Source organism: Syngnathus acus, chromosome 17 (genome assembly GCF_901709675.1).
Source record: "Syngnathus acus chromosome 17, fSynAcu1.2, whole genome shotgun sequence".
Taxonomy (NCBI): Eukaryota; Metazoa; Chordata; class Actinopteri; order Syngnathiformes; family Syngnathidae; genus Syngnathus; species Syngnathus acus.
In genome coordinates this window covers 10,358,180-10,386,076 of record NC_051102.1, presented here as the reverse complement: position 1 = coordinate 10,386,076, position 27,897 = coordinate 10,358,180, and the positions used below count along the sequence as shown (strand labels likewise).

General features: G+C 45.1%; 1 protein-coding gene across 1 annotated transcript; it reads left to right on the top strand.

Moving 5' to 3' along the window:
• Nucleotides 1–1,142: 1,142 nt before the first annotated feature.
• On the top strand, nucleotides 1,143–27,212 carry LOC119136611 (dynein heavy chain 8, axonemal-like). Its single transcript, XM_037275174.1, has 92 exons — nucleotides 1,143–1,216; nucleotides 1,293–1,424; nucleotides 1,834–1,918; nucleotides 1,997–2,139; nucleotides 2,413–2,590; nucleotides 2,673–2,833; nucleotides 3,307–3,483; nucleotides 3,752–3,865; nucleotides 3,949–4,056; nucleotides 4,145–4,243; nucleotides 4,328–4,474; nucleotides 4,619–4,816; nucleotides 5,007–5,083; nucleotides 5,168–5,267; nucleotides 5,340–5,459; nucleotides 5,547–5,682; nucleotides 5,776–5,963; nucleotides 6,049–6,129; nucleotides 6,228–6,344; nucleotides 6,476–6,595; nucleotides 6,678–6,810; nucleotides 6,913–6,989; nucleotides 7,062–7,168; nucleotides 7,249–7,324; nucleotides 7,570–7,696; nucleotides 7,761–7,933; nucleotides 8,021–8,147; nucleotides 8,243–8,478; nucleotides 8,551–8,655; nucleotides 8,869–8,982; nucleotides 9,100–9,162; nucleotides 9,287–9,387; nucleotides 9,458–9,595; nucleotides 9,661–9,901; nucleotides 9,986–10,185; nucleotides 10,358–10,511; nucleotides 10,711–10,874; nucleotides 11,147–11,249; nucleotides 11,372–11,476; nucleotides 11,575–11,736; nucleotides 12,034–12,258; nucleotides 12,350–12,522; nucleotides 12,596–12,774; nucleotides 12,893–13,080; nucleotides 13,154–13,240; nucleotides 13,344–13,451; nucleotides 13,563–13,697; nucleotides 13,937–14,098; nucleotides 14,172–14,418; nucleotides 14,490–14,731; nucleotides 14,808–14,948; nucleotides 15,031–15,262; nucleotides 15,368–15,510; nucleotides 15,587–15,721; nucleotides 16,209–16,331; nucleotides 16,553–16,766; nucleotides 16,842–16,951; nucleotides 17,029–17,192; nucleotides 17,329–17,521; nucleotides 17,607–17,729; nucleotides 17,820–17,950; nucleotides 18,200–18,353; nucleotides 18,433–18,597; nucleotides 18,779–19,005; nucleotides 19,098–19,216; nucleotides 19,347–19,450; nucleotides 19,529–19,705; nucleotides 19,953–20,120; nucleotides 20,206–20,421; nucleotides 20,583–20,720; nucleotides 20,785–20,912; nucleotides 21,014–21,182; nucleotides 21,258–21,413; nucleotides 21,483–21,638; nucleotides 21,956–22,138; nucleotides 22,336–22,441; nucleotides 22,521–22,773; nucleotides 22,848–23,038; nucleotides 23,104–23,225; nucleotides 23,296–23,411; nucleotides 23,518–23,720; nucleotides 23,796–23,869; nucleotides 24,024–24,176; nucleotides 24,508–24,663; nucleotides 24,778–24,894; nucleotides 24,982–25,083; nucleotides 25,393–25,553; nucleotides 25,835–25,991; nucleotides 26,054–26,206; nucleotides 26,289–26,478; nucleotides 26,540–26,661; nucleotides 26,852–27,212. The coding sequence occupies exons 1-92, from the start codon at nucleotides 1,202–1,204 to the stop codon at nucleotides 27,137–27,139; spliced, it is 13,581 nt and encodes a 4,526-aa protein (XP_037131069.1). The 5' UTR covers nucleotides 1,143–1,201; the 3' UTR covers nucleotides 27,140–27,212.
• The last annotated feature ends 685 nt before the right edge of the window (nucleotides 27,213–27,897 follow it).

Sequence of the window (27,897 nt, the reverse complement as noted above, 5' to 3'; positions counted from 1 at the left end):
CAAAGGTAAGTTTGAAATATGTGTAACAACATCACACTATGAACGTGGTTTTGTTATTACAAAAATGCCATTGTAAATGTAAAGTAAATGTCAAAAGGGGCCCAGTGGACCGATGCTATATCATATGGAGTAGGAAATTCTCTACTCAGATTTGACCAGGCTCGACTGTTAAAAAAGTGACAAGACCTTAAAACACGCTAAAAATACATTAAAGTCAGTTTTACAAAAAAAAAAAACTTTAAGTAGAAATTATATTGTGGTGAATGCTGATCTCCATACATAACAACCTGTACAGTTGTGATGAAAGGTCAACTATAGTGTAGCCAATAAATAGTTAAAAATAATTCTATTGTATTTTAATTGACCTTTTACATTTGTAACCGGCGCCAATAAATGCGTATAGGGAAAAAAAAAAAAATCATTTCCTGGTGTCATTGAACGCACCACAAGATTCCAGCGCCAAGAATGGGAATTAACCAAATAACACCGACGTGGATTAAAAAAAAATACTATATGTATTTATTGGCAAATTGTAAACCAGCGTTTTTAGTTTAGCACGACGCAAGTATGACGTGTGATTTATGACGTAGTTACGACACATAATTACACGCCTTCCTAAACGACAACAACAAAGTACGCGCACGTGCAACGTTCAAGTCAAAACTGGAACATTCCAAACCGAAAAAAAGAATGACGTAAGAAGCAAGTACAGTGACGGAGTGCTGAAAGACATAGGGTCAAACTTCGAAACAAAAACACTTTTTTTTCTTTCATTGTCTTACACATTTTACTCAAATCTCTGGAAAAACGAGCCATTTCCAATTTTTTGGGCACGGCAAAATTAGCATACCGAGCGTTAGCTTAAGGCTTTCACAGCATGCTCCAGGTGATCACTTAATTATATATCATCAATTTCACTTCAAACGCTATTTTGTCTGTAATTGTCAGTAAAATTTCGTTCAGGTATTTTGTTGTTGTTTTATTTATATTGATGTAAAGGGAGCTCTCATAGTTTAGTTGAAATAGAGTATTATATTTTATTGTTGTGTTAAGATGTAGCACTTTGTCTTGAGATTAAGTCAAATAGCACTTGTCTAATAATTATGAGTGGCTAATTATTATTAAATCCTTTTTAATAATCCAAGCAGAAACTGGAGGAGTTTCTACCTTCAAAGTGGCAACTCTGCTGGAGTTCTAAGTGATGGAGGCCCATGATGTCAGTCAAATACCGAACGGTGCAAATAGGACCACACCGTTACGCAAACATTTAACGGGATGGTTTTTATCCTCAGGATGACCACAAGAATGCAAGGAATCTGCGAAAGGAGCACTTGGGCCCAACACATCACTATGTGATCAACATGCTGGCCCTCAGGCTGAGCTTGACTCCGACAGCAGTGGAGCAGTTCATTCTGGACTACTCGGTGAGGATATATGTACATGCAACACATTACGTGTGCAAAACGAGCCTTTATTCACCACTTTTAAAAGGACTTAGACAGTTGGGCACTCTGCATTGCCTATAGATAACCAGAATGTGTCTCTTATCCCACTGGGAATTGTCAGTATTTTTAGTATGTATTCAAGTAGACAATTAGGCTTGGATAGTTTTGTTTTGGTATTGCAAAAAAAAAGTTACAAAAAGTGGGGATAAATCCAAGGAATGTGTCTAACTAACCACATGACACTTTCTTGTGAGATGTAAAAACTATTTTCCACTGCAGACAGAAAAATTGGCCCTTTAATCACTTAAATAGTTGTACGATGTGAAGTTTATTTATTTTTTTATCTTGGTGTGATAAGTTGATGTCTTTTTGCTGTCTTTGCTTGTAGCTGGATCCTTTTGATGATTTTTTTGCCATTAATGGAAGCTCGAAACTTGCCTTTGTGTATCAAGCGACAAAACATCCTGGCCAAGGTAAGAAACATCCTTGAAAAATGATCATTTGTTCATTTGCATTAATTTCATGAGAACTAATATGGTTTCTCACCTCAGAATGTGGCCGTGCAATTCCTGGGCCCCGAAAAGCACTGCGACTCGTCCACGCCAATTTATCAAAGAAGCGCCTCACGGGCATATATTGCTCCTTCACTCGGGTCCGAGTGGATGTTGCTGTGACGGAAGACAACATACATCAGGTAAGAAATTCAAACACATTTATAAAAGCAACAGAGTACTATGTTGCATTTGCATATGAATAAGTTGGCTAAATAAATTCCTTCTGGCCTTCCACAGGAGTGTTGTTATATTTAGAGTATAGAATGTGAACAGCAGCAAAAAAAAATAAAATACAACTCAATTTACAAGAATATTAATTGTAATCACATACAATGGCGCTACCTGTTCTGGCTTCTTTTTACATGAATGAATTGGCAAGCAAATCATTTCTCCATATTATTTCCACTCTCCAGGAGACCTATTTTTCCATGTTTGACGCCCGCAATGGCTTCTATCAAGCCATCCAGAACAGCTTCAAAAACCTTCTGCCCGGTTTCCAAGCACTGCTAAAAGTTGACAGGACACAGCAGAGAGGCAAGACTAAGTCAAACTTTGAGCATATCTTCAAGAACATCCTTTTGGGCTTAGATGGTAAGGTTCCCATCTAATGGCATGACTTAAATAGTCCTACATTCTATATTTGCCGTAATGATTGGACTTGTTTCCACTCCAGTGATCCAGATGAGCTACCAGAATGTTAAATTGGCAGAAACCAAGAACGTTGACTTCAGTAAACTGGCATCCTTGCAAGATATGACCTTAGCAGCAACCGACAGTGACATGGTTACACATATGGAGGATCTCCTGATAAAGTGGACAAAGCAAATTGACCAGGTAGGGTCAAAAGAAACTCTATACCAGTGGTTCTTAACCTTATTGGAGGTACCGAACCCCCACCGGTTTCATATGCGCATTCACCGAACCCCTCTTTAGTGAGAAAAAAATATTATTTTTCAAATTCAAGACATGGATGTTTTTTACTGGTGCACAAAATGAGCCATGCATGAACATCACCTTGTTCAAAGAACATAACCAACACAATGCATGAACTCCAAACGAATGACATACCTGTAAATCTGTGTGACTTCTGCTGTCGCCTTTGCGAGACCAGTTCAGATATGCGTCGTCACGAATTTACACAATAAATCAGGTGTGTTCGGACCTTCGCAGTGGAGGCTCTGCCGAACCCCTGAGACCGACTCATCGAACCCCTAGGGTTCCATCCAACCCAGGTTAAGAACCACCGCTCTATACGAAGAAAAGGTCTCAGTGTGGAAAACGCCGTACGGTTTGTCTGCGATGAGCAGGTCCTTTTGGCGACTCAAGCGCTGAAGCAAGGTCTTGTGACGGAGGGGCCGCTGAGCGAGCTGGATTACTGGAGGCAAACGCTCTTGAAGTTCAACTCCATCCTCAATCACATCAACAGCACAAAATGCAAGGCCGTCATAACCGTGCTCAGACTTAACCGCTCCAAAGCACTGAAGGTATGGATGCTCGCTTGGTCACTGCAGTACAGCTCAGAAATTTGGTTTTATAACTTCAGATTTCATAGCAATATTAAAATAAGGATTACGAGTGACCCGATGAGTTATTGAAGCTGCAGTCCATGCCGTCGCTCCACCAAGTTTTTTTGCTTTGACTTGCTAGCAAAAATGATGATCCAATTTACGTATGATACTGCCTCCTGCACTCCAGGAAGAGAACAAAGTTAAATTAACGGTCTGATTATTTGCATTATCTTGTCTTGGTTAGGTGTGGCCGATGCTGGAGTCCAGGGTGACGGACAACTTCAACGAGGCCAAGGACAATGTCAAGTTCCTGGACACGCTGGCGAAAGTTTGCCAGCCTCTTTATACCAGCGACCCGGTATGTTCTCTCATTGATTTGAATCATTAGGTAGCTTTTGGAAAGGTTCGCCGTCTAAGACAGTGTCATATTGTACCTGTCAGGCCACCATTGTGAAAAGCGTGCAGAACATCATTAACGCGGTTCAGATGATCCACACGGTGTCGCGGTACTACCACACCAGTGAAAAGATATCCTCCATCTTCATCAAAGTGAGTCAATCCAAGCGGGCTACACACACACACGCACACATAACAGAAGATGTTGACAAAGATGAAGCCGATATGATATGCAAATCAGGTCACAAACCAGATGATCATAGCGTGCAGGCGATACATTTCCAACAACGGCACAGCCATATGGGGCCAAGATGGGAAAACTGTTGTGATGAAAATACAGGTAAGGGAGACAACCATCATGCCAGTTATGTGGAGTCGGATATGCAGGAAGCATTTGACTTTTGCCGAATTGATCTTTTGATAGGAGTGCCTTGGTTTGTATCGGGAGTATGAGTCTTGCTTGAAGAATACACAGGAAAAATCAAAAGAAATGCCAGGACAGAGGCCCTTTGGTTTCTCAGAGATGCACGTGTTGAGGAAGTTTGAGGTCTTCTGCAAGCGTCTCGAACATGTACGATTTCGCTTCCGTATGCTGCCTTTTATCCACATCTAGTATACATTTGATATAAATTGAGCGGGCCCTGCACTCAGAGTACAAGTAGGAATTGATTCAACGCTAACAGGCTTACATTTAGTGAGCTGAAATCTTTTGCAGATCACCAAAATAATGTCAGTGTTCAAGACGTTCGAGTGCCTGGCCAAGTCCAACATCGAGGGCATCGAGACTCTGGCCGGGCAGTTCCGCAAAGTCTCCGCCGAGCTGAAGAACAAGCAGGCGGATGTGTTTGCGTCAAGGACGGTGGCCTTCGAAGCGGACTACGACGTCTTCATGTCTCATATAAGTACCCTGGAGGTACATAGCCACAGACTGCTGTGTACATACTTTTTATTTTTTTTGCTTTTACATCATAGTTAACTTTTTACATGCCAGGAACTTAAGAACAGAATGATTATGATTTTACATATTACCTCGCAGCAGGCGCCGGCTTGCAGAATACTAATTCAAATGAGTTCCTTTGATTTGTTTTGTTTTTGTTTTGCAGGAGCTGCTAAAAGTTTTCATGAACTCAAGTTATGCCAAGTTTGACACAGCCCAGCAAGCTCTCGGTGTAATACAACGGTGAGTCCGAACTCGGTGTCATTGTTTGGAATTATATTTTTTTAATGCGCATTTTTTTTGTCCATGTGTCGTTGTTGTTTGCAGTTTTCAGAAACTAAACATTCCCTGTCTGAAGGCGGAAATGCCCGTTGCTTTGTGCGCTATTCTCCAGCTCTACGTCTCAGAAGTGGAGGCGGTGGCAAAGGTAAGGTTGCATGTGAAGGTGTCGTTCTCGTGATGTCACGCTCATGTCCTACGTTCATTCATTTTCTCGCAGCTATTTGACAAGCAAAACGAGGATCCGCCTATGAGTCGAAACATGCCGCCTGTCTCCGGCAGGCTCCGCTGGGCTCGCCACCTTTACAAGAAAATACATGAGCCCATATCGTACATACGCGTAAGCTGGAATGAGCTCCGCTACGAGATCCGTCCATTCCAAAATCGATTGGTTAGGATGAGCTCATTTAATTTTCCGGGTTTGCAGGAGAACTCCGACATCCTGACCACCCCCGAGGGACGCGCTGTCGTCAAATTGTACAATCAGACTACGGCCGCATTGCAACGCTTTGAGTCGGACCAGCACAAAGCTTGGGCAGCCGAAGTGTCCAAACTATATTATGGTTTGTTCTCTTGCAATTGTGTTAAGGGGCTCCAGTCAACCGTCTCCAAATAAGTTTAGTGGCATGCAGTAAAATGATTTTATATCTCAACAGCCTTGAATACAACGCTATTGATTCGCTGCACCGTTACGGGCAAGTACTTGGTCAACTTTGATACCAAAATAAGTGAAGCCATTCAGGAGGCCAGCAGTTTGGTGAAGATGGGCCTGGAAGTCCCCAAGCAGGCTTTGCATTTCCTCAAGTGTGAGCACCAATTAAAGACGTATCACCATCGTCTTCACGTCAGTATTTCTTTTTTTTATCTTTTCATTTGCTGTTCCCACTAATTGACAACCTAATGGTCTCCTCCTGTGATTCCTCATGTAGACCATTGTGATAGAGTACAAGCAAATTTGTGAGAGCATCCCAGAGGATTTTAACAACATGATGACATCAAAGACCAACCAAGTAAGATCTTATGTGATTGCCACGCAATGGACTCAAAATAGCCAGCGGGGGGGAAAGCTACTCATGTGTCACAATGTATGTTTGTGTCCCATTACAAGATTGATTCCCTCCTTCGCTACGGTTCAGTGATGGTCATGTGGTCATCGCTGCTTCTGGAGAAGTACTTTACAAATATTGACATTACCTTGGCTGAACTCAAGCAAATCTTGAAGAAGGTATGTGACTGTACCTCCATTTCAAATGAGGGATTCTGAGTGATCGATTCAAGCTAGTGTTGGGATTTTAGTTTCATCAGGTTTAGGGCTTTAGGTTTTGTGACCTTAAATCATGTTTCCACTCTTTCCAGGTGCAAGACATCTGTAAGTTTCACATTGACAATTATCTCCAAGAGGTCTCTGAGACCGTTCTCATCCATCTGCCCGAAGATCGCTCCTCTGCAATTGAGCCCCTTCTTCAACTCACTGAGGTAAAAGCCCACCATCACTACAAATATCTCTGGATTTAAGTGACATGTGAACAAGTTTAATATTCTTTTTTTTATCTTTTAGAGCCTGTGCCAGAAGGGGATCAAAAGAGTAGAACACAAGTGCTATCACGTGAAGGAAGCGGTGAACGAGCTGGGCAAAGTGTTTAATTCCATTTACAAGTCCAAGCAAACCACGAAGGCCGCAGACAGTTCTGGTACTCGCACATCCGTTCCCCCTCCTCAAATAATCGTGTAGTTACCTAACTTGATGGCCTACGTGTGTGTTATGGATATAACAGTTTATTTTGACATTCTAGCACCGAAGGAGAACCAGCGAATCTCCGACAATGCAACAGAGGGCCAAGAAAAGTACAAAGCTACACGCTTTGAAAAGGTTTGCGTGCTCAGCAATAGTACACTTTTTTTAGTCAAGATGGGCAATATTTGACTTTTTTTTCTTCTTCAGGAATTCACTAAGCAATATGACTCCTTTGCTGCGAGGATTTTGGATGCACTAGTAGAAATGACCAAGTTGTCTCTGAAGACTTTGGAGCGGCGAGTGTCCGGCCCCGAGTAAGTCTTCTCCCGTCTCTTTTGCTGTTGCAAACGCATTGCGGTTCAGTTGATTCTCATGATAACCTTGGGACTTGCAGCTTATTCCAGAAGAAGGCTGGCGATGCCTGGGTCCCCATGATGAAAGCGGAAGTACATCTAAATGCACCCAATGTGGTGAGGAAAAGCACAGTAGCAATCCACCTGTGGCAATTCTTAACTGATATTTAAATATCTAGGGCAGGGGTCACCAACCGTTTTAAATCTGAGAGCTGCGTCTTGAGAGGGGCTACCTACCAATTCTTAAGCGACAAATTTGCTTGAATTATTCGGAGCAAGCTGGCTTGCCTTTATCTACAAATGCTAATCCTACCACGACATGTTTCTGACGTTGCCAGTAAATACTGTGTGGTTGTCCGCAGGTGATGGTCCCCACTGTGGAACAGATTCATCACGCCATACTTGAAACCAATGAATGTCTCTTGGGAGTCAGCAAGGGCATTCAATGCTGGGAGGTGGAGTACAGGCATGAAAGCTCACCCACTGAAGGTGAGTGGCCATGAACGGAAACAATACGGCGTTCGCTCGGAGTTGACGCTCAACCCTCTCGCAGGGCGGGAGAAATTGGACTTTTACACACGCGTCAGCAATCACGACGATATCAAAGCGGTCATTTTCGCCATAAAGTCAGTGCTGAAGTTGCAGAGGGACAACGCCGCCACCGTTATAGATCGCTTTAAGAGGTTCAAGGAGCTGTGGGGCAAGGACAAAGAGCACGTCATCAAGGTATCGGAATGTACATCGGCAGGGGCCGCTGAGAAAAATGGTCGGAATGTACTTTTGCGCGATAATGTGTTGGCTTTCTTTTTAAAGGCATTCATTGACAGCAATCCGTCTTTGATTGAGATAAAAAGTAAATTGCACCACTATGACATGCTTGAGAACCAAATCGAGGCAATCCAGAACATCATTGTTGTTGGGATGATTGAACTGTCAACAAGTAAGAAAACGCAAATTCTCAGGTGTTTTTAACAACAAAGCCGAGCAGTTTGAAAAGGATTCAATATCCATGTGAGTTGTATGTTTCCTGACCAGATCACTTAAAAGGGTCCCTCATGGTGGAGGCCAAGGCTTGGAAGAAGCTGCTGTGCAAATATTTGCACGTACAGTGCAGGAAGAACATCATTGACATCAGCCTGCAGACCCACAAGAGCTTCACGCAGCTGTCTCATCCCATTACAAATCTGGATGACGTTCGCTGCTCCATGAAGACGCTGGCCAACCTGCGCGATTCGGAAATTAACACCGACATAACGCTCGTTTCCACTCAAGTGCGAATAGCTTCCCCTTTGCTTTTTGTCTTTGACACTAGATCCAACTGGTCATGTTTTCCCAATATTTAGGATGCCTACGAACTGCTGATCCTTTATGAAGCAGAAATGCCAGAGAAGGAACCGGGAGAGGTGTACGGACTCGGCCGTTTCTCCGTCAGGCTTCTGTCCAAGGCTGTAAGTTGGGTTCAAATGCAGACATTTTTTAAAGTTAGGAACGGAGTCATCACAAATAGTGCAAAAGGTAATAGAAAACTTCAAATATACATGAGAAAAATATATTTTTTAACAAATTAATCAAAGACAAAATATGACCTTTTACTCCTCAAATTGGCTCCATAAGTAAAGTATCTCGAAGTGCTCCACCTTTATAAATGTTTTCCCTCCCAGATGTCCGTTCAGGATCAGCTTTTCCGTATGCAGCCCCACCTCAAGCAGGACCTGATGGAGCGCGTCGGCGTCTTTGAGAAAGATGTCGACACATTCATGGACAACTATGATGATGTAAGATGCCAGTCGATTATTTTTATTTTTTTGTAATTTATCATTTTAGTATTATTTTTATTTTTATGGATTGACGAAGTACATGCACATTTCAGTTGTTTTCTAAACGCCCTGCAGGAAGGTCCTATGGTTGAAGGAACAGAACCGAAGGAAGCCAGCCGCAGGCTCCAGGCCTTCCAGGTACTTATGCTAGTCAATTTTTTATTTTGTTATCTTTGTTGAAAAAATAAAACATTGAGCTTCCCAGACCACCACCACCCAATCCAGTTCTTTTAATTGTGTGTGTGTATTTGTCCCGTTCAAGGCCAGGTTTTCCGAGCTGTGGCGAAATTTCACCATCTACAACTCCGGCGAGCAGCTCCTCGGCCTGCCTGTCTCTGATTACGAATGCCTTCAAAATAAAAAGTACAAAGGCTTGAAACTGTCAACGGAAAAGAATTGCCTTGTGTTAAAAACGTGTTTTCCCCACCTCTAGGAAAGAGCTGGACCTGCTTCAGAAGCTCTACGGCCTATACGACACTGTGATGAAGACCATCAGTGGTCACTCCAAGCTCCTGTGGACACAAGTGGATATTGAGAAGATCAATAATGAGCTTATGGACTTCCAGAACAGGTTCCCTTTGTGTACGAAAAAAAAGTGGCAACACCCAGGCAAAATTGTAATAAGTGTACTTGCAGGTGCCGACGTCTTCCCAAGGCCCTGAAGGAGTGGCAGGCTTTCAACGACCTGAAGCAGACCATCGACGACTTCAGCGAGCTGTGTCCTCTGCTGGAGATGATGACCAACAAGTCAATGATTCGCAGGCACTGGGATCAGATCTCCAACATGACTGGCCACGAGTTTGAGGTTGACTCACCCACCTGCATTCTGGGTGACATCATGGAGGCGCCGCTGTTGACGTTCAAAGACGACATTGAGGTTGGCGCTGGACCATCTCCTTTTCCCGCACCTCCTGTGAGCTTGCAGCTTTATTCGCAACTCTCTACTCCCCGCACCTTTTAGGATATCTGCATATCGGCCGTGAAAGAAAGGGACATCGAGGCCAAGTTGACGGGTGTGAAAATGGTGTGGCGTGACCAAAACTTGACGCTGAATAGCTTCAAGGACAGAGGGGAGCTCATGCTGCGAGGCGGTGACACCGCAGAGATCCTCACCACTCTGGAGGACAGTCTTATGGTGCTGGGATCGTTGCTAAGCAATCGGTGAGGAGAACTTCAAGGCACAAACTTTATTTTTGTTTTTACAGCCGCTTTTAAGCAGAAGTATGTCTGCAGAATTGCAGCGTTAGAGCTGAGTACAGTTACCCAATTAAGGCAGCAACCCGTGACAACTTTGTTTCTCGCTCTGTCTTTCAATCTGCCTTTCTCTACACAGCTACTGCACATTCTACAAAGCTGAGATACAGGACTGGGTCTCCAAGCTGTCCACGTCAACAGACGTCATTGAGCAGTGGGTCATCGTGCAAAACCTTTGGATTTACTTAGAGGCCGTCTTTGTCGGGGGTGACATTGCCAAAGACCTGCCTCAGGTAAACTGGCCTGAAGTTAGAAGTTCAAAAATGATTGGATGTAAGACAAGTCAAATGCCTAGTTTACATATTACCATAATAAAGAAAATACATTTTGAAATTGTATTATATTATTCAACCAATTGAATGTGAAAATGTATATTTCTTTATTTGCAATAAATCAATAAGCCAATTCTTTCAAGCGTTCCCATTCATGTAGGAAGCAGAGCGCTTTCAGCAAATTGACTCAACGTGGATCGGCGTCATGGACCGAGCACGAAACGTCCCGAACGTCGTAGAGTGCTGTGTCGGGGATCCAATGCTGGGGGAGATCCTGCCAGATCTTCAGAAGCAACTGGACTTTTGTCAGAAGTCACTCACAGGGTAAAACGACTCGTTAGCGTCATTCAAAAAAGTAGTCCAGTGAACCTCCCTAATTGGCAGAGTACTACCAAGATTGTAATTGCCTCTAGATGCCACAAGGTGGCTGCCAAGCACTTTTTTCTATTACACTAGGCTGTGGCCTGACTAAATGAAGCTCCTACCCTCTTTTCTACCCCAACATGCCATTACATGCATTTTTACTTGTACCTAAATGACATGCCTTTCATTGGAAACAGTCTTCTAGTGATGCATAACAAGCACAAACACTGCAGGTACCTGGAGAAAAAACGTCTCCTGTTCCCACGGTTCTTCTTCGTGTCTGATCCCGCTCTCTTGGAAATCCTTGGGCAAGCGAGCGATTCTCACACGATTCAGGTGAGTGCATTTGTCTCGCTAAAAATGCCACTCTGGATAATATAGAATGGGAAACCCAAACGTCAATATTGTCATAAGTGAATGAAATCAAACGGATTTTTCTTCTCTTTCCTGCCCCTCAGTCGCATCTTCTCGGAGTGTTTGACAACGTCAATGAAGCCGAGTTTGATGCCGATGCGTACGACAGCATTTTGGCTGTCTTGTCTCAAGAAGCGGAGAAATTACCGGTGAGTATGCTCATCGTTGACATGGACCTTATTTTAACTGCATTCATAGACCATGCACATTTTTCCAATGGTTCTGTGTTGTGTTTGTGCCGTTTCAGCTGGACAAGCCCGTCCTAGCTCAGGGTGCCGTGGAGCTCTGGCTCGGGAAGCTACTGGTGGAGCAGCAGTCATCGTTGCACACAGTCATCAAAGCGGCTGAAGACATGATCAACGACGAAGAGTTTGACCTCATACCTTTTCTTGACAAGTTTCAAGCACAGGTCTGTAAACTTGGAGAATTCGGTGTCACTCGAGTGCTTATACTTAAGTATGTTGTGTATTTCTATACAGTACATATATACAAAGACTGTACTATGTACTTTACCAAAGCGAGGCTAAAATGGCCACTTTCAATCAAAATAGGTAGCATATTTTCTGTCTCATTTCACAAGGGTGTTCTTTTTTTGCGGATCTACTCACCTTTGATTTGCCCATCGATTGTATGTGTGTGTGTGTGTGTGTGTGTTTTCTGACCTTGTGGGAAGTGACATTGAGACAGATTCCACTTCCTGTCTTAGGTGGGCCTGCTTGGAATCCAAATGATCTGGACCAGGGACTCAGAGGAGGCCCTTGAAAATGCAGAATTCAGCAAGGAGGTGATGATCTTCACCAAGAAGAAATTCCTGAATCTTCTCCGAACGCTCATCAAGCAGACCACCTACGACTTGACCAAATTTGACAGGGTCAAGTATGAGACTCTGGTCACCATCCATGTGCACCAGAGTGACATCTTTGAAGAGCTGGTAGGCTCACTCGTGCTTCAGAACAGATTTTTTTTTATTTTATTTTTTTTTTTACCTGATATCACACGCACTGATCTTGCTTTCTCTCCAGGTGGCAAAATCAGTCAAATCTACCAATGACTTTGAGTGGCTGAAGCAAAGCAGGTTTTACTACAATGACAGCATTGATAAGGTCATCGTGTCCATCACCAATGTCGACTTTATTTATCAGAACGAATTCCTCGGCTGCACCGACCGTCTGGTCATCACCCCACTGACTGACAGGCAAGACAGCAAACGAGTGTAGTCATTGTATTTATTTCATTGGATTTATTTTGCATTCATTGCCTGTATACAGGTGTTACATTACATTGTCCCAGGCCCTGGGCATGAGCATGGGAGGAGCCCCTGCTGGGCCAGCAGGTACAGGAAAGACAGAGACCACAAAAGACATGGGTCGATGTTTGGGAAAGTATGTGGTGGTCTTCAACTGCTCTGACCAAATGGACTTCAGGGGACTCGGCAGGATTTACAAAGGTAGGCAAATGCACTGATGAGTGATGCTATTGTCTTATTTTCTGTTATTAGGCATGCAGCAGGGGGACCTAAATAAACAAATGAATTTACTGTTTGTTTGTTTTTTTCCCCCCCCCAGGCCTTGCACAGTCCGGTTCGTGGGGTTGCTTTGACGAATTCAACAGGATTGACCTGCCGGTGTTGTCTGTGGCCGCACAGCAAATTTACATCGTTCTGGTAGCTCGTAAGACGCACAAAACGAGTTTTATCTTTACGGATGGTGACGTTGTTGACCTGAATCCAGAGTTTGGCCTTTTCATTACTATGGTAAGACAGACATTTAAATGACAGCGTTAACAGCTTTAACTTGTGCACCAACATACCGGCATTCCCTGCCTAGAACCCCGGTTATGCTGGTCGTCAGGAACTTCCTGAGAACTTGAAAGTGCAGTTTAGGACAGTCTCCATGATGGTGCCTGATCGACAGGTACACACAAGATTTTTTTTTTTTTTTTTTTTAAATCAACAGAGCTTCCCACTTGCTATATTTGCTCACATGTAAAAGTTTTGTTGCCTCTGGTCTTTGGCAGATCATCATGAGGGTTAAGCTGGCCAGCTGTGGATTCAACGAGAATGTCCTCCTAGCCCAGAAATTCTTTGTCCTTTATAAACTATGTGAAGAGCAGCTTACAAAACAGGTGAGACCAAGCAACAAGTATCAGGCGACCAGAGGTCCCCTTCAAAATACTCGAAAATTATTCTTTTTTTCATCCAAATTGCATTCGTGCTTTTGCTTTGCTGTGTTTCAGGTCCACTACGACTTTGGCCTGAGGAACATCTTGTCCGTGTTGAGGACACTGGGAGCCTGCAAGAGAGCACGTCCCGATGACTCTGAGTCCAGCACCGTCATGAGAGTGCTGCGTGATATGAATCTGTCCAAACTGGTATCACATCAATGCAACCGATCAAACAGGGGTGCACATCATGAGGATAGCATGGTGTTAGATCTTCCTAAATATAAATTCCCTTTTTTTTTGCTACTCAAGATGCAAAACGGTATTTGAAAATCACTAGGAAGGCACCAAAATGTGTAACTAAACACAAATGTGCTCCACCTAGTATGTGCACCCCTGCATGCAAGTTTCAATCGTTGTATAGAAAACGTTTGTTAACACTGTTTCAGGTGGATGAGGATGAGCCGCTCTTCCTCAGTCTCATCAATGACTTGTTCCCTGGCATCAAACTGGACAACAGCTCCTACAATGAACTACAGGCCGCCGTGAAGCATCAAGTTGAGCTTGCTGCTTTGGTTAACCACCCCAACTGGAACCTAAAACTGGTTCAGGTATTGCAAAACATATCGCTGAAGCTCTCGACTGATTTTGACGTTAAGCCGCTGTTATGACTCATGTCATCAGCTCTACGAGACTTCCCTTGTGCGCCACGGCCTCATGACGCTGGGGCCGAGTGGGGCGGGTAAGACGGCGGTCATCAACATCCTAATGCGGGCGCTGACAGAGTGCGGAACGCCACACAGGGAGATGCGCATGAACCCCAAGGCCATCACCGCGCCGCAGATGTTTGGCCGTCTCGACGCTGCCACCAACGACTGGACTGACGGGATCTTCTCCACTCTATGGAGGAGGACGCTCAAAGCTAAGAAAGGTCCGGATTCACATGAGCTATTTCCACAGTTTTGGTTCATAGGTTGCTCAAATGATGCCTTTTGTCTACAGGGGAGATCATATGGATCCTGTTGGACGGTCCCGTGGATGCCATCTGGATTGAAAACCTCAACTCTGTGCTGGATGATAACAAAACCCTCACACTGGCAAACGGTGACCGTATCACCATGTCGCCGTCTTGCAAGTTGGTGTTCGAGGTGCACAACATTGAGAACGCCTCTCCGGCCACCGTGTCCCGTGTCGGTATGGTCTATATGAGCTCCTCGGCTTTAAGCTGGGAACCCATCCTCAAGGTACAGCAGTTTGTGACAGTGGTTGTTCCTTGAACTCCATCTTACAAGATGACAATTGCGTTGTGTTTTTTTTTAGGGATGGACAAACAAGCGGAACCCAGAAGAAGCTGAGAACATCATTCATCTGTACAGCAGGATATTTTGGGACGCGTATTCATTCATGAGACAGGCCCTAAAACCCAAGATGCCATTTTTGGAGTGTAACTACATCATGCAGGTACACAAACCAAACCAAAGCAAGCATCACCACCAGACGCTGATTCTGATTTAGTAGTATTTGTCAAATTGTGGTCACGCAGTCTTGCAATCTGCTGGAGGGCCTCATCCCAACCAAGCAGATGGGGGGCCTGGTCAGCGACAAACATTTGGAGCGGCTCTTCGTCTTCGGCCTCATGTGGAGTCTCGGGGCCCTATTGGAGTTGGACGACCGTGACCAAATGGAGGGTTTTTTCCGAGAGCACAGCAGCAACATTGATCTGCCTCACACAAAGGAGGGAGAGACTATGTTTGAATTCATGGTCGGGGCAGATGGTACGCTAACAAAAAATCAACAGCTTCTAATGGAAAGTTGAATTTGGAAGTGATGCCTGTTCAGCCGTCAGAGATTCTGTTGCATTGTTTGCATTGCTCTTCCAGGTCAGTGGTGTCACTGGAATGAGCATGTAGGGGAGTACGAGTACCCCACAGATCACGTACCGGACTACGCTTCCATCCTTGTGCCCAACGTCGATAACACTAGGACCGCTTTTTTGCTGGAGACTATTGCGAAGCAGTACAAGGTGGGTTGCGGCTTGTTAGAAACAATGGAAATGCTCACATGCTACTCTTCATGTATTCATTTTGAAAATTCCACAGGCCGTCTTGCTCATTGGTGAGCAAGGGACGGCTAAGACAGTGATGATCAAAAGCCATGCCAAGAAGTTTGACCCCGAGACGGACTTATTTAAGTCGCTCAACTTCTCCTCTGCCACAGAGCCCATCATGTTTCAGGTAGAATGAGTAACTGAGTAATGAGTAACTAAAGAATGCAAAATTAGCTTCTTTCTGTTTTTGTCTGCCTTATAAACCCCCAAGGTCTCAATCAAGAGCTAACCTCTATTTATCTTTTGCAAATGCCATGTTGTCATCCTTTGAGTTTTAAAAAAGTAACAAGCCTGTTCTGACAAATTAAGGCGTAAAAAGTACTAGTTGTACTAGGTTCATTTTGTTTTCACTTGTCAATCACTTCACTGGTTCTTTTCTCTCAAACAAGATATTTTCGGTTGCATTACCTGACATGTTTCGGCTTGTACTTCCGCCTTCATCAGAGTGAGCGTAAAAAGTACTGTCTAAAGTCGTCAGAAAAATAATGCTAATTAAAAACAGATAGCTCTGTATGGTGTTAGCAACAATGTCACTGCAAAATTTATACGTATATATTTTTGCATATTGTGAAACGATGGATGTAGGGTTAACAATTAAATGTGTGTTGCAACAGCGCACCGTGGAGAGCTACATCGAGAAGAGAATCGGTAGCACGTACGGACCGCCGGGCGGGCGCAGGATGACGGTGTTTGTCGATGACATCAACATGCCACTTGTCAACGAGTGGGGAGATCAGGTGTGTGTCTACGTATATTGTCTGACGTGTGTCACACTTAACAAACACCAGTCAAGCCAGAGAACTTTACAGCATCTTGAAAAAGAATTCAAATATTTTTGTCTTGGCGGGCTGGCTGTTTTTTTTTGTTTTTTTTAACAATGTATAGCATCTCTTTGGACTCAAGTGTTTAAAGTTGCTCATAGTCTAGGGACATAACAGCACATGTGAATTTGTCTTAGATCACCAATGAGATAGTCCGGCAAATGATGGAAATGGGCGGCATGTACAATCTGGACAAACCAGGTGACTTCATCACCATCGTGGACGTCCAAATGCTGGGGGCCATGATTCACCCTGGCGGCGGGCGCAACGACATCCCTCAGAGACTCAAGAGGCAGTTTACCGTCTTCAACTGCACCCTGCCTTCCAATACGTCCATTGACAAAATCTTCGGTAACTACCGTTCGTCAAATGAATACTTTGAAAACGAGAACTTTTGCAAATTGTCACGTTTGCTGTGACACGCAGGTGTGGTCGGCTGCGGCTATTTCCACGAGTGCAGGAAGTTCTCGGAAAAGATGACAGCCATGGTGAAAAAGCTTGTGTCAGCTGGGAGAATTTTATGGCAGTGGACCAAGGTAGTTTCTCAAATCATTTGGTCTGGAAACAGGCACAAAGTTTGAGAACCGCTAATTCACTGTATCGATTTAATTAGATAAAGATGCTACCCACACCTTCCAAGTTCCACTACGTCTTCAACTTGCGAGACTTGTCCAGGATCTGGCAAGGAATGCTAAAGGTGGAGGCAGAGCAGTGCAATGACTTTGTAACGATATTGGCCCTCTTCAAGAGCGAATGCACCCGCGTCATCGCTGACAGGTAGACAATTGAACCAGGACATGCTCACGCCCGGCATATCGTTTGCCACTTTTCACGTACAGTTTTAAGATTCAATCAGGCCTTCCCTTTGGAAAAGCAGATTGAGCGCATTTTTTGTTCTTGCTCGCCTTTTTAGGTTCATTTGCAGCGAGGACAAAGACTGGTTTGAGAACTCTATAAACCGCGTGGTCAAAGAGCACGTCGACGCCAACCTCGCCGCGTCCATCCACCAGGAGCCGTACTTTGTTGACTTCTTGCGGGAAGCACCCGAACCGACCGGCGAGGAGGACGAAGACGCCTGTTTTGACGCCCCCCAAATTTACGAACTTGTATGAAAAACGTCCCTTTTGTGATTCAGACTTTGGTGTTCGCTGCTTGACCGTCCTCAATTTGAGTCATCAATCTTCCTGCCAGATCCCTTCTTTTGAATTCCTCGAGGAGAAGCTCAGGTTCTATCAGGCAAAGCACAATGAAGAAGTGAGGGGCTCTCACATGGACTTGGTGTTCTTCACAGATGCCATGACTCACCTTGTCAAGGTCAGATTAAGAGATGGCGAGAGATATCTGTTCTCAAATAGAGCGGGAATACATTTCAAAAGTAAAAAAGCTTCCCTTCACTTTCCATAGATCTCACGCATCATTCGTACAGATACTGGCAACGCCCTGCTAGTGGGCGTGGGAGGATCCGGGAAGCAGAGTTTGACTCGTCTTGCCTCATACATAGCTGGATATGAAGTGAACCAGATCACACTGACCAAGTAAGGAGAACAGAACATTTATCAAACCTTTTAGCTGCAATAAAATACATTGTAAAAATATGTTGTAGCCTAACAGTATTCCAAAATGAATAACATGTGTTCCTCTTAAAATTCTGCACTTAGTTCTTGATTGTAGCTGCACACAAGACATGACAAAAAGATTGCTTTTGGATTTTTTTTTTTTCTTTCTGAAGAAATGCAAAGAAAAAAATCGAATATAATTTGTGTATTGTCTGTCTTTCCCTCCAGGTCTTACAATACATCTAACTTTATGGAAGATCTAAAAAAGTTGTACAAATCAAGCGGGGCCGAAGGCCGCGGCATCACCTTCCTTTTTACTGACAATGAAATAAAGCAGGAGGCCTTCCTCGAGTACCTGAACAATGTTCTGTCATCTGGAGAGGTGGTTACCCATTTCGGGGAGATTATTTTCGCCCTGTATGATCAAAGGCCTTCACCACCAATCATTCATATTTGCGCAGGTCTCCAACCTATTTGCAAAGGATGAGATCCAAGAGATCGCCCAAAACTTGGTTCCGGTGATGAAAAAGGAATTTCCTCGCATTCCACCCACTTTCGACAACCTCTACGACTACTTCATATCACGGGCGCGGAAGAACCTACACGTTGTCTTGTGCTTCTCACCGGTAAGTACAATCTAAAATGTTAAGCCTTACTCTATAAATGTGGATGTGAATAGAAAAAGGGCTCACCAACATGGTGCCCGCGGGCCGGTTCCCACAATGGCTCTTGGATGTCATAACAATAACTAAATAACTGTTGATAATTGAGAACACGTCACCACCAGTCAATGCATCATCTGTACAGGTGGGACCAAAGTTTCGCTCGAGGTCCCTGAAGTTCCCGGGTTTGATATCCGGCTGCACAATGGACTGGTTTGCCCCATGGCCCGAGGAGGCTCTGGTGGCGGTGGCTCATCACTTCCTATCAGAGTTTCCCATTGTTTGCTCCTCAGAGGTGAAGGCCTCCATGGTGACCACCATGGGCGTGTACCATCGCAAAGTGTCCGAGACGTGCGAAAGCTACTTTGAACGGTAACCACCATTTTGACGCAATTCAAGAAGCTGTTTTACTTCTCGCGATGGAGCGGCGAGATTGAAAGCACCGTGCATTTTGTGTTTTACAGATTCAGGAGGAGAACTCACGTCACCCCCAAATCATACCTGTCATTCATCAATGGCTACAAGACACTCTACCGTCAAAACCATGAGCACATTGACACGCTTGCTGAGCGCATGAATGTCGGTAAGGTCGACAGCACCATGAACCAAAAGTTCCCGGAACTTGTTTACTACATACGCTGTTTGAAAATGATGAAGTAGCTGTAGACGTCCCAAAGCTCCTTTAATAAGCTGATTTTATGTCTTCATGTCAGGGTTGGCCAAACTGGTGGAGGCCAGCGTGTCTGTAGCTAAGCTCTCCAAAGAGCTGGAAGTGAGCGAGAAAGAGTTGGTGGTGGCCTCTGCCAAAGCCGACAAGGTAAAATAAAAGCAGCACTTGACACCACCGCATTGATTCCGCTATTCCATAACAATGATCTGAGATGTCACGTTTTAGGTGTTAGCCGAGGTGATGGTCCGAACTGAAGCGGCCACTATCATCAAGAATGAGGTCCAGATCGTGAGTGATAAAGCCCAGATGATCGTGGATGAAATCACGCACGAGAGGGCCATTGCTGAAGAAAAACTGGAGGCGGCCAAGCCGGCATTATTGGAGGCCGAAAATGCACTGAACGTGAGTTTCTTTTATCCTTGGGCGATTGATTCATCGATTACAGCGACTGCATTTTTAGCTTATCCAAATAAATTGCTCCACCTCACTGTGGTTCGCTTTGGGGTTTACATTGTCACATTGTGTCATTGTCATTTGCATTTTCCTTCAGTTGAAAGGGGAAAAAAATGGAGTATACCTCATCCAAAATTGAATTTCTTTTGAACTACTTTTAAGACATTTGGACTGCATGTTTCAAAAACGTCCACAGACTATCAAGCCTACTGATATCGCCACTGTGAGAAAACTGGCCAAGCCACCTCATTTGATCATGAGGATCATGGACTGCTGCCTGCTGTTGTTCCAAAGAAAGTTGGAGACCATCACTGTGGATCCCAACCTGCCTTGTCTCAAGCCATCATGGCCGGATGCTCTCAGGGTGCGCTCGATCCCGCTCACCATTTCATTTTTCAGCCAACGTGTACAATGTCCGTGTTTCTCACCTGTTTTGGCGTCCGCTTCAGCTAATGGGCAGCACAGGCTTCTTGGCATCGCTGCAGCAGTTCGTCAAGGACAAGATTAACGAGGAGACTGTGGAGCTGCTGTGTCCCTACTTTGAAATGGAGGACTACACCATGGAAAATGCCAAGAAGGTGTGCGGCAGCGTGTCAGGTCTGCTTGGGTGGACCAGGGCTATGGCCATCTTCTATGACATCAACAAGGAAGTGCTGCCGCTCAAGGTGAGAAGATGCAGGAGTCAAAAGTCATATATTTACATTTACGACTAGGCCATTGGACTTGTGCCCAAGGGTTGGCTGAAATGCAAACCTTGGCTGTTTTTTTCTTCATTCGATTTTTGTTTTGTTAGTAATGGCATTTTGCGGGTGTCGTTTGCGGTTAGGCTAATCTGGCGGTTCAGGAAGTGCGCTACAAAAAAGCCAGTGCGGAGCAAATGGCAGCCCAGGCCACGCTGGCCGAAAAGGAAGCCGAGCTGGCCCTGGTTCAAGCGAAGAGCGACGCTGCTAGCAAAGAGAAGCAGGTAGGCTACTCGACCGATGGGAGAGGAAGCGCACGCTGCGAACTCATGGAACGACTTCTTCCAGGAATTGGTGGATCGTTCCGAGATGTGTAAGAATAAAATGCAGGCCGCCTCCGATCTCATCGGTGGACTGAGTAACGAGAAAGTTCGCTGGACTGAACAAAGCAAAGAATTTAAATCTCAGATCAAGAGGTAGGTGAAAATGCTCTGGAAAAGTAAAAGCAAAACACTTGCTCCTTTCTACGTTTTTCTTGAAGACTTTCAAACTCATTTCACTCGTTGTTGTTGATCAGACTGGTGGGCGACGTCCTGCAGCTCACCGGTTTCCTGTCATACTGCGGCCCCTTCAACCAGACTTTCCGTGACATGTTGCTGGAGATGTGGAAGAACGATCTCATTTCCAACAAAATCCCATTCACCGAAAACCTCAACCTCATCTCCGCGCTGGTGGACGCTCCCACGGTAAGACCGAGAAAAATGTGCCAACTCGACTCAGGAGTGTGGGTGTTGAAAAACGAGTGCGTTTGTCTGCTTTAGATCAGCGAGTGGAATCTTCAGGGGCTGCCTGGAGATGACTTGTCGGTGCAGAACGGCATCATCGTCACCAAAGCGTCACGCTATCCTCTCCTGGTTGATCCCCAGACTCAAGGAAAAACTTGGATCACTGCAAAAGAGAAAGCCAATTCCCTGCAGGTATTGTTCACTCACCACCGCTGAATTGAAACTCCCAAATCTCACGGGCGGTTGTTGTCTCGCTTCCAGCTGACGTCCCTCAACCACAAGTATTTCCGTACGCATTTGGAGGACTCCATATCCTTGGGCAGGCCGCTGCTTATTGAAGATGTGGGCGAGGAGCTGGACCCTGCTCTTGACAACATTCTGGAGAAGAACTTCTTCAAATCCGGCTCCAACTACAAGGTGCTATGAAACCAAACCACAAATAATCACTTTTTCTGTTATTCTTCTGAAATACAAATATTTTTTTGCAAAATGGACTGAGTCACACTGTTTCCATAGTTTGGCCATTCTTCCAACTTATACTCAGGTGCGACTTGTATATATTAAAATAAGGTTTGGACTGGGACCAAAACCCAAACAGATGTTGTTTTTTATTTTTTTTTAATCCTGCTAACAAACAAATGTACATGCTCACCCTGCACTGTTAGTGTTGGTAGGTCAAAAACTGCGGAGTTGCAGCCCTTCTAAATTCAACTTGTGGATTTTTCTCCGTGCAGGTGAAGGTGGGAGACAAGGATGTGGACGTGTCCAACAATTTCCGCCTTTACATCACCACCAAACTGCCAAATCCGGCGTACACGCCAGAGGTGAGCGCCAAGACGTCCATCATCGATTTCACCGTCAACATGAAAGGTCTGGAGGACCAGCTGCTGGGTCGCGTCATCCTTGGCGAGAAGAAGGTTGGTGTTGCGTTTTGGCTGTTTCTCTCTGGATTTTGTGAGTGTTGAAATAGCAACAACAACGTCATCGCCTAACACATTTTTTTTTATAATTGCTTATATTAATAGTTTAAACCATCAATATACAGTGAATTTTTGCAGTTCAACATTCCTGAATGATGCCGATCACAACATTTTGGTGTAAATGCATTTGACAGGAACTCGAGAACGAGAGGCTGAAGCTCATTGAGGATGTGACTTCCAACAAAAGGAAGATGCAGGAGCTGGAGGACAACCTGCTGTACAAACTGAGCTCCACAAAAGGTCCAAAATCACTCCTGTGGATTCCTGTTTGTAAGCGTTGCGACACCTTCGGGAGTTCCTCCTTCTGCGTCGCCCACAGGTTCCCTGGTGGACGACGACTCCATGATCGGCATTTTGACCACTACCAAGCAAACGGCCGCCGAGGTGAGCGTCAAGCTGAACATCGCGGCCGAGGCGGAGGAGAAAATCAAAGCGGCTCAGTCCGAATATCGTCCGGTGGCGTGCCGAGGTAGCATCCTTTACTTCCTCATCACCGAGATGAGCATGGTCAACGTCATGTACCAGACGTCCCTCGGTCAGTTCCTCAAAATCTTCGACATTTCGCTGGCCAGGTGAAGTCGCCGGTGGGAGAATGTTGTCTGCCAGCTTTGTTATTGTTTGTTATCGTAAATTGTACATTCGGCAGGTCCGAGAAGTCGGCCAAAACCAGCAAACGAATCGTCAACATCATCGAATACCTGACGTATGAAGTCTTCAGGTACACGGTGCGCGGGCTGTACGAAAACCACAAGTTCATCTTCACAATACTGATGGCGCTTAAGATCGACCTGCAGAACGGCAGGATACAACACAGCCAATTTCAGACTCTCATCAAAGGTACGGTACTTTCAAAAGGAAGTCGTTTCTCTCCAAAAATTCACATTTGAATGTATTTCTCGCAGGTGGCGCTGCACTCGACCTGAAGGCGTGCCCCCCGAAGCCCTTCACCTGGGTCCTGGACATTGTGTGGCTGAACCTCGTGGAACTCAGTAAACTTCCTCAGTTTGCAAGCATCCTCAATCAGGTGGACTTTTCGCCGATTTCACCGCTTCCCATTCCATGGGTGCGTCGTCATAATGTGTTGCTCCTTCCAGGTGGGTAAAAGTGGAAAACATTGGAAAGTGTGGGCCAACGGCGATGCCCCGGAGGAAACCGTCATCCCAGATGGCTACAACAACCTGGATGTATTCAGTAAACTCATGCTTATCAGGTACTGTAGATTCAAACAGTTGATGATTTCCACAGATTTGTACTTTTAAAACAAGTTGGAAAAAAGAACATGCACATCTTGAAAAAGAGACCGGTTCCCTCTGCAGGTCCTGGTGTCCAGATCGCACCCTGGCTCAGGCCAGGAAGTACGTGGCCAACGCCATGGGCGCCAGGTTCGCCGAGCCTGTCCTGCTGAACCTGCAGGGCACGTGGGAGGAGAGCGACATCCGCACGCCGCTCATCTGCTTCCTCTCCATGGGCTCGGATCCCACCAACCAAATAGAAGCGCTGGGCAAGAAGCTCAATGTCGGTGAGTCCCCTGAACCGTGACCTTTTTTTTTTTTAAGTCACGCCCCCTGTGTCACGGTCCTTTACTGTCTCCCAGGATGTCGGTCCATCTCCATGGGACAAGGGCAAGAGGTGCACGCCAGGAAGCTTGTTAAAATCTCGATGGCAGAGGTTTGTGTCGTACACTGAAAATACTTTTCAGTCAGTGTAAAGGGAAGTGAAGTTGGTTTTCAGTCATAGTGAACAGAAGATGTTTCAACTGGAAACCACTTTTTTGTCTGTGTTCTCTTATTTAGTCACATTTAAAATGTTAAAATGCCCGCAGGGTGGCTGGGTGCTCCTGCAGAACTGTCACTTGGGCTTGGAGTTCATGGATGAGTTGTTGGACTACGTCTTAAACACTGAGACTGTCCACAAAACCTTCAGGGTGTGGGTCACCACCGAACCGCACGACCTCTTCTCCATCACGCTCCTGCAGGTTGATATTTTATTTGAAATCACCAATTCATTTGTAGGCGACAAATGACATGATTGATGACTAGTTGAATGATTCACGATGAATGTTGCGTCTTTCCAAAAAGTTAAGCAAAATGAGATATTGATTTTAAGTGGGGGGGGTTTGTTAGCCTTTCTACATTTCGTGACTTGAAAACAATATGAAATGGTTTTTTTCTTTTTTGCTGGCTCCCCTCCGAAGGAAAACAATTGTTCAACCTATATGACATCCACATTCCTGCGTTTGTTGTGTGCAACTTGCAAGGGATGATTGCCACAAGCATCCCCTTACTTGGGAATCTCTGTCCTCGTAGTCCTCCATCAAGTTCACCAACGACCCACCGCAGGGACTTCGCGCCAGCTTGAAGCGAACCTTTGTCAGCATCTCGCAAAACCAGCTGGAAGTCAGCAACCTCCCGACATGGAAGCCGCTGTTGTACGGTGTGGCCTTTCTCCACTCCGCCGTTCAGGTACCGCACTTCAACGGAATGCTTTATTGAGCCAAGCGACGGCCGTCATTTAGATCTTCTGAAGCCGCCCCATCATTTTACATCAATGATGACCTGTTGAATTCATGGTCTCAGGAACGGCGTAAATTTGGACCCCTGGGATGGAACATACCATACGAGTTCAACTCTGCAGACTTCACAGCCAGTGTGGAGTTTGTGGAGAGACACTTGGATGACTGCGGGCCCAGAAAGGTACAGTATACACACACACGCACTGCAATGTGCCACACTTTTGTTACCTTTTCCTACTCCTTCTCCGAACTGTCCACCCTCACGCAGGATGTTTCCTGGGTGACTCTGCGCTACATGTTAGCTGAAGTACAGTACGGAGGCAGAGTCACTGACGACTATGACAAACGCCTACTCAAATGTTTTGCCCGGGTAAGGACAATGATGTACTTTCTGCAAACTATCAGAAGCTCATTCATTTGTTCTGTCGGTCCCTTTAAGTCACTGGCATAGATAGATGGACAAAAAGGTGTTTTTTGTTATAATAAATACATCGTTTTTTGATGTATGAAATGAAACGCTCCACTCCTTCACGAGCTGGCTGTGTTATACCACCCCCCGGTGGCATGTAGGTGCGCTTGCGAAAAAGGAGCGCAATGCTTTTTGATTTATGTACTTCCCTATTTTGTTTTGTATTTTTCTTCATTTTGGTATTTATCCTTCCGATATTGCCTTTTACAGGTGTGGTTCAGTAAGAAAATGTTAGACCCGTCCTTCTGCTTCTACACGGAGTACCAGATCCCTATCTGTAAAACCATCGAGGAGTATGTGGACTATATTCAGGGCTTGCCCGCTGTGGATTCCACGCAAGCGCTGGGGCTGCACCCCAATGCTGACATTGTGTAAGAAATGAGTGAAATGAATATAAATAATGAACAGTTTCGACTTTTCAAATAAAAGTAAATAAGATGAACAGTTTTTGAAACAAAAAATCAAATGAATAAACTGTGCAACGTCAAATGTAAATACAAAAAATAACAATGAAATACAATTAAAAAATATAAAATATATTTAAAATGTGATGTTAAACATAAATCACATTGAAAAAAATGAAAGAATCCAAAACATACAATGTTAAATGAGAAAAACAGTGCAATTCAATTCAAAATGTTTCTTCACTCAGCTACCAGCGAAATACATCTGCCGAGGTGCTCGACACCATCACCAACATCCAGCCCAAGGAGAGCGCCGGCGGTTCAGGAGCCACCCGAGAGAGCATCGTGTACAGCATGGCGGAGGACATGCTGGACAAGCTGCCGCGCGACTACATACCTCACGAGGTCAGTCTTGCTTCCCTCGCAAACGTCGGCACCATTCAAACGTGCGTCTTTGCCGGTGTTAGGTCAGAGCCAGTCTGAAGAAGATGGGCCCTTTCAACCCCATGAACATCTTCCTACGCCAGGAGGTGGACCGCATGCAGAAGATTATCTCTTTGGTCCGCAGCACTCTCCTGGATCTCAAGCTGGCCATCGAAGGCACCATTATCATGAGTGAGGTTGGTCCCCAACCTTGGTCGCATTCAAGTCCGGCTGTAGTTATGAAGGTACAATAAAGATGTCTGCCACTGTTTTCCTCAGACCTTGCGTGACGCCCTGGACAACATCTATGACGCCCGCGTACCCAATCTGTTTCGGAAGCTCTCATGGGATTCTACTACAATCGGGTTTTGGTTCACTGAGCTCTTGGACAGGAACAGACAGTTTTACAACTGGGTGTTTGCCCGGCGGCCAAAAACCTTTTGGATGACCGGTTTCTTCAACCCACAAGGTGAGTCATAAATGTTCAACGACTGCCGATGTAAATTGACGTCGTCTGATGCACGCTGCAGGTTTCCTCACTGCGATGAGGCAAGAAGTGACGAGGGCAAACAAGGGCTGGGCTCTGGACTCGGTCACCCTGAACAACAAAGTCACGAAGAAGACCAGGGAGGAAATCAAGGCCGATCCAGACGTGAGCTACACCCGCACAAACTTATGACGATCGAACAGGGTTTCGAAGATTTATTAGAATTAGAAAGTAACTTTTTACAGGGTTAAAAATAACAATTTGGTAACTTTCTATTCTAATTATGGAATTTGGGGGTCATTTCATTCGATTTGTTTGCGATCCCCTCACTCACGCCATTGCTTTTGCTCAACAGGAAGGCGTGTACGTCTACGGCCTGTTCCTGGAGGGCGCCGACTGGGACAAGAAGCAATCGGTCCTCTGCGAGTCGGCGCCCAAAGTGCTCTTTACGCCCCTGCCCGTCATCCACATGTTTGCCATCAACTCCATCGCCCCCCCCGACCCCAAGTACTACGTGTGTCCCATTTATAAGAAACCCATGCGTACCGACCTCAATTACATCACTGCCGTGATACTGGGCACCAATCACCCGCCTGACCACTGGATAATGCGAGGCGTCGCCCTCCTCTGCGATATCAAATGAGCGCATAGACATGGATTATTGTTGTTTCGCTGTTGTCAGCGTGTTTTATTAAATGTCACCGATATTATTCCAACTGCTCACCTGTCAGACTTGTTTAGTGCGCGGAGCACCGTTTACCTTTTCTGTTTGTTTCGTTTGTATTTTGTCTCTAGCTCCATGATAATACTTCTTGCAGCCACTAGACTCGTGGAAGGGGGGTGGGGGGGGACTGGACAGCAGAAATGTAAGTGGCGCCAACCCTCAAGCCCTGCCGAGTGATTCCCAATTATGTCAACCGGTGTCCCCCTTTGAGAAGTGCTCCGCATCAAACCTCATTAATTCCGCTTTATTCCCTTATTATTTCCACCGCGGACCCCGTCTGCTTGCGGGCCTGTTAAGCGGAGCCCCGGCTCACGCTCGGCCGAGCAAATAACATCACCGCGCGCGTCATGAATGCCCATTGAACTGGGCCCTGTTGCTAAATTAAGGTGCGTTCATGTTCTCACTAATTTTAGACCACTCTTGGCTCTTTTTCTAATTCTCGTTCTTTCTCTTAATAGTGGGATCCTGTGGATGCCGTGTTGATGCTCAAATGGGAAACTTCCTTCCTGCCTCCAAGTACATTAATGTTTTGGATATTCTTTGTTTTTAAGAAAAAAAAAGGCAATTTTTCAGCACATATATACGTGTTGGTAAATTAATCATTTGAATTTTTCTGGTTTTTCCACATTCGCTCTTCAGCTTGGTAGACCAAAATGGCAAAATGCCACATAAGCTCC

Excerpts from the sequence above, each read along its gene's own strand:
- LOC119136611 (XM_037275174.1), top strand. Across the intron at positions 13,081-13,153 it reads TTGGCCTTTTCATTACTATG|AACCCCGGTTATGCTGGTCG; the intron begins GTAAGACAGACA and ends TTCCCTGCCTAG. Across the intron at positions 14,732-14,807 it reads GCTGGGAACCCATCCTCAAG|GGATGGACAAACAAGCGGAA; the intron begins GTACAGCAGTTT and ends GTTTTTTTTTAG.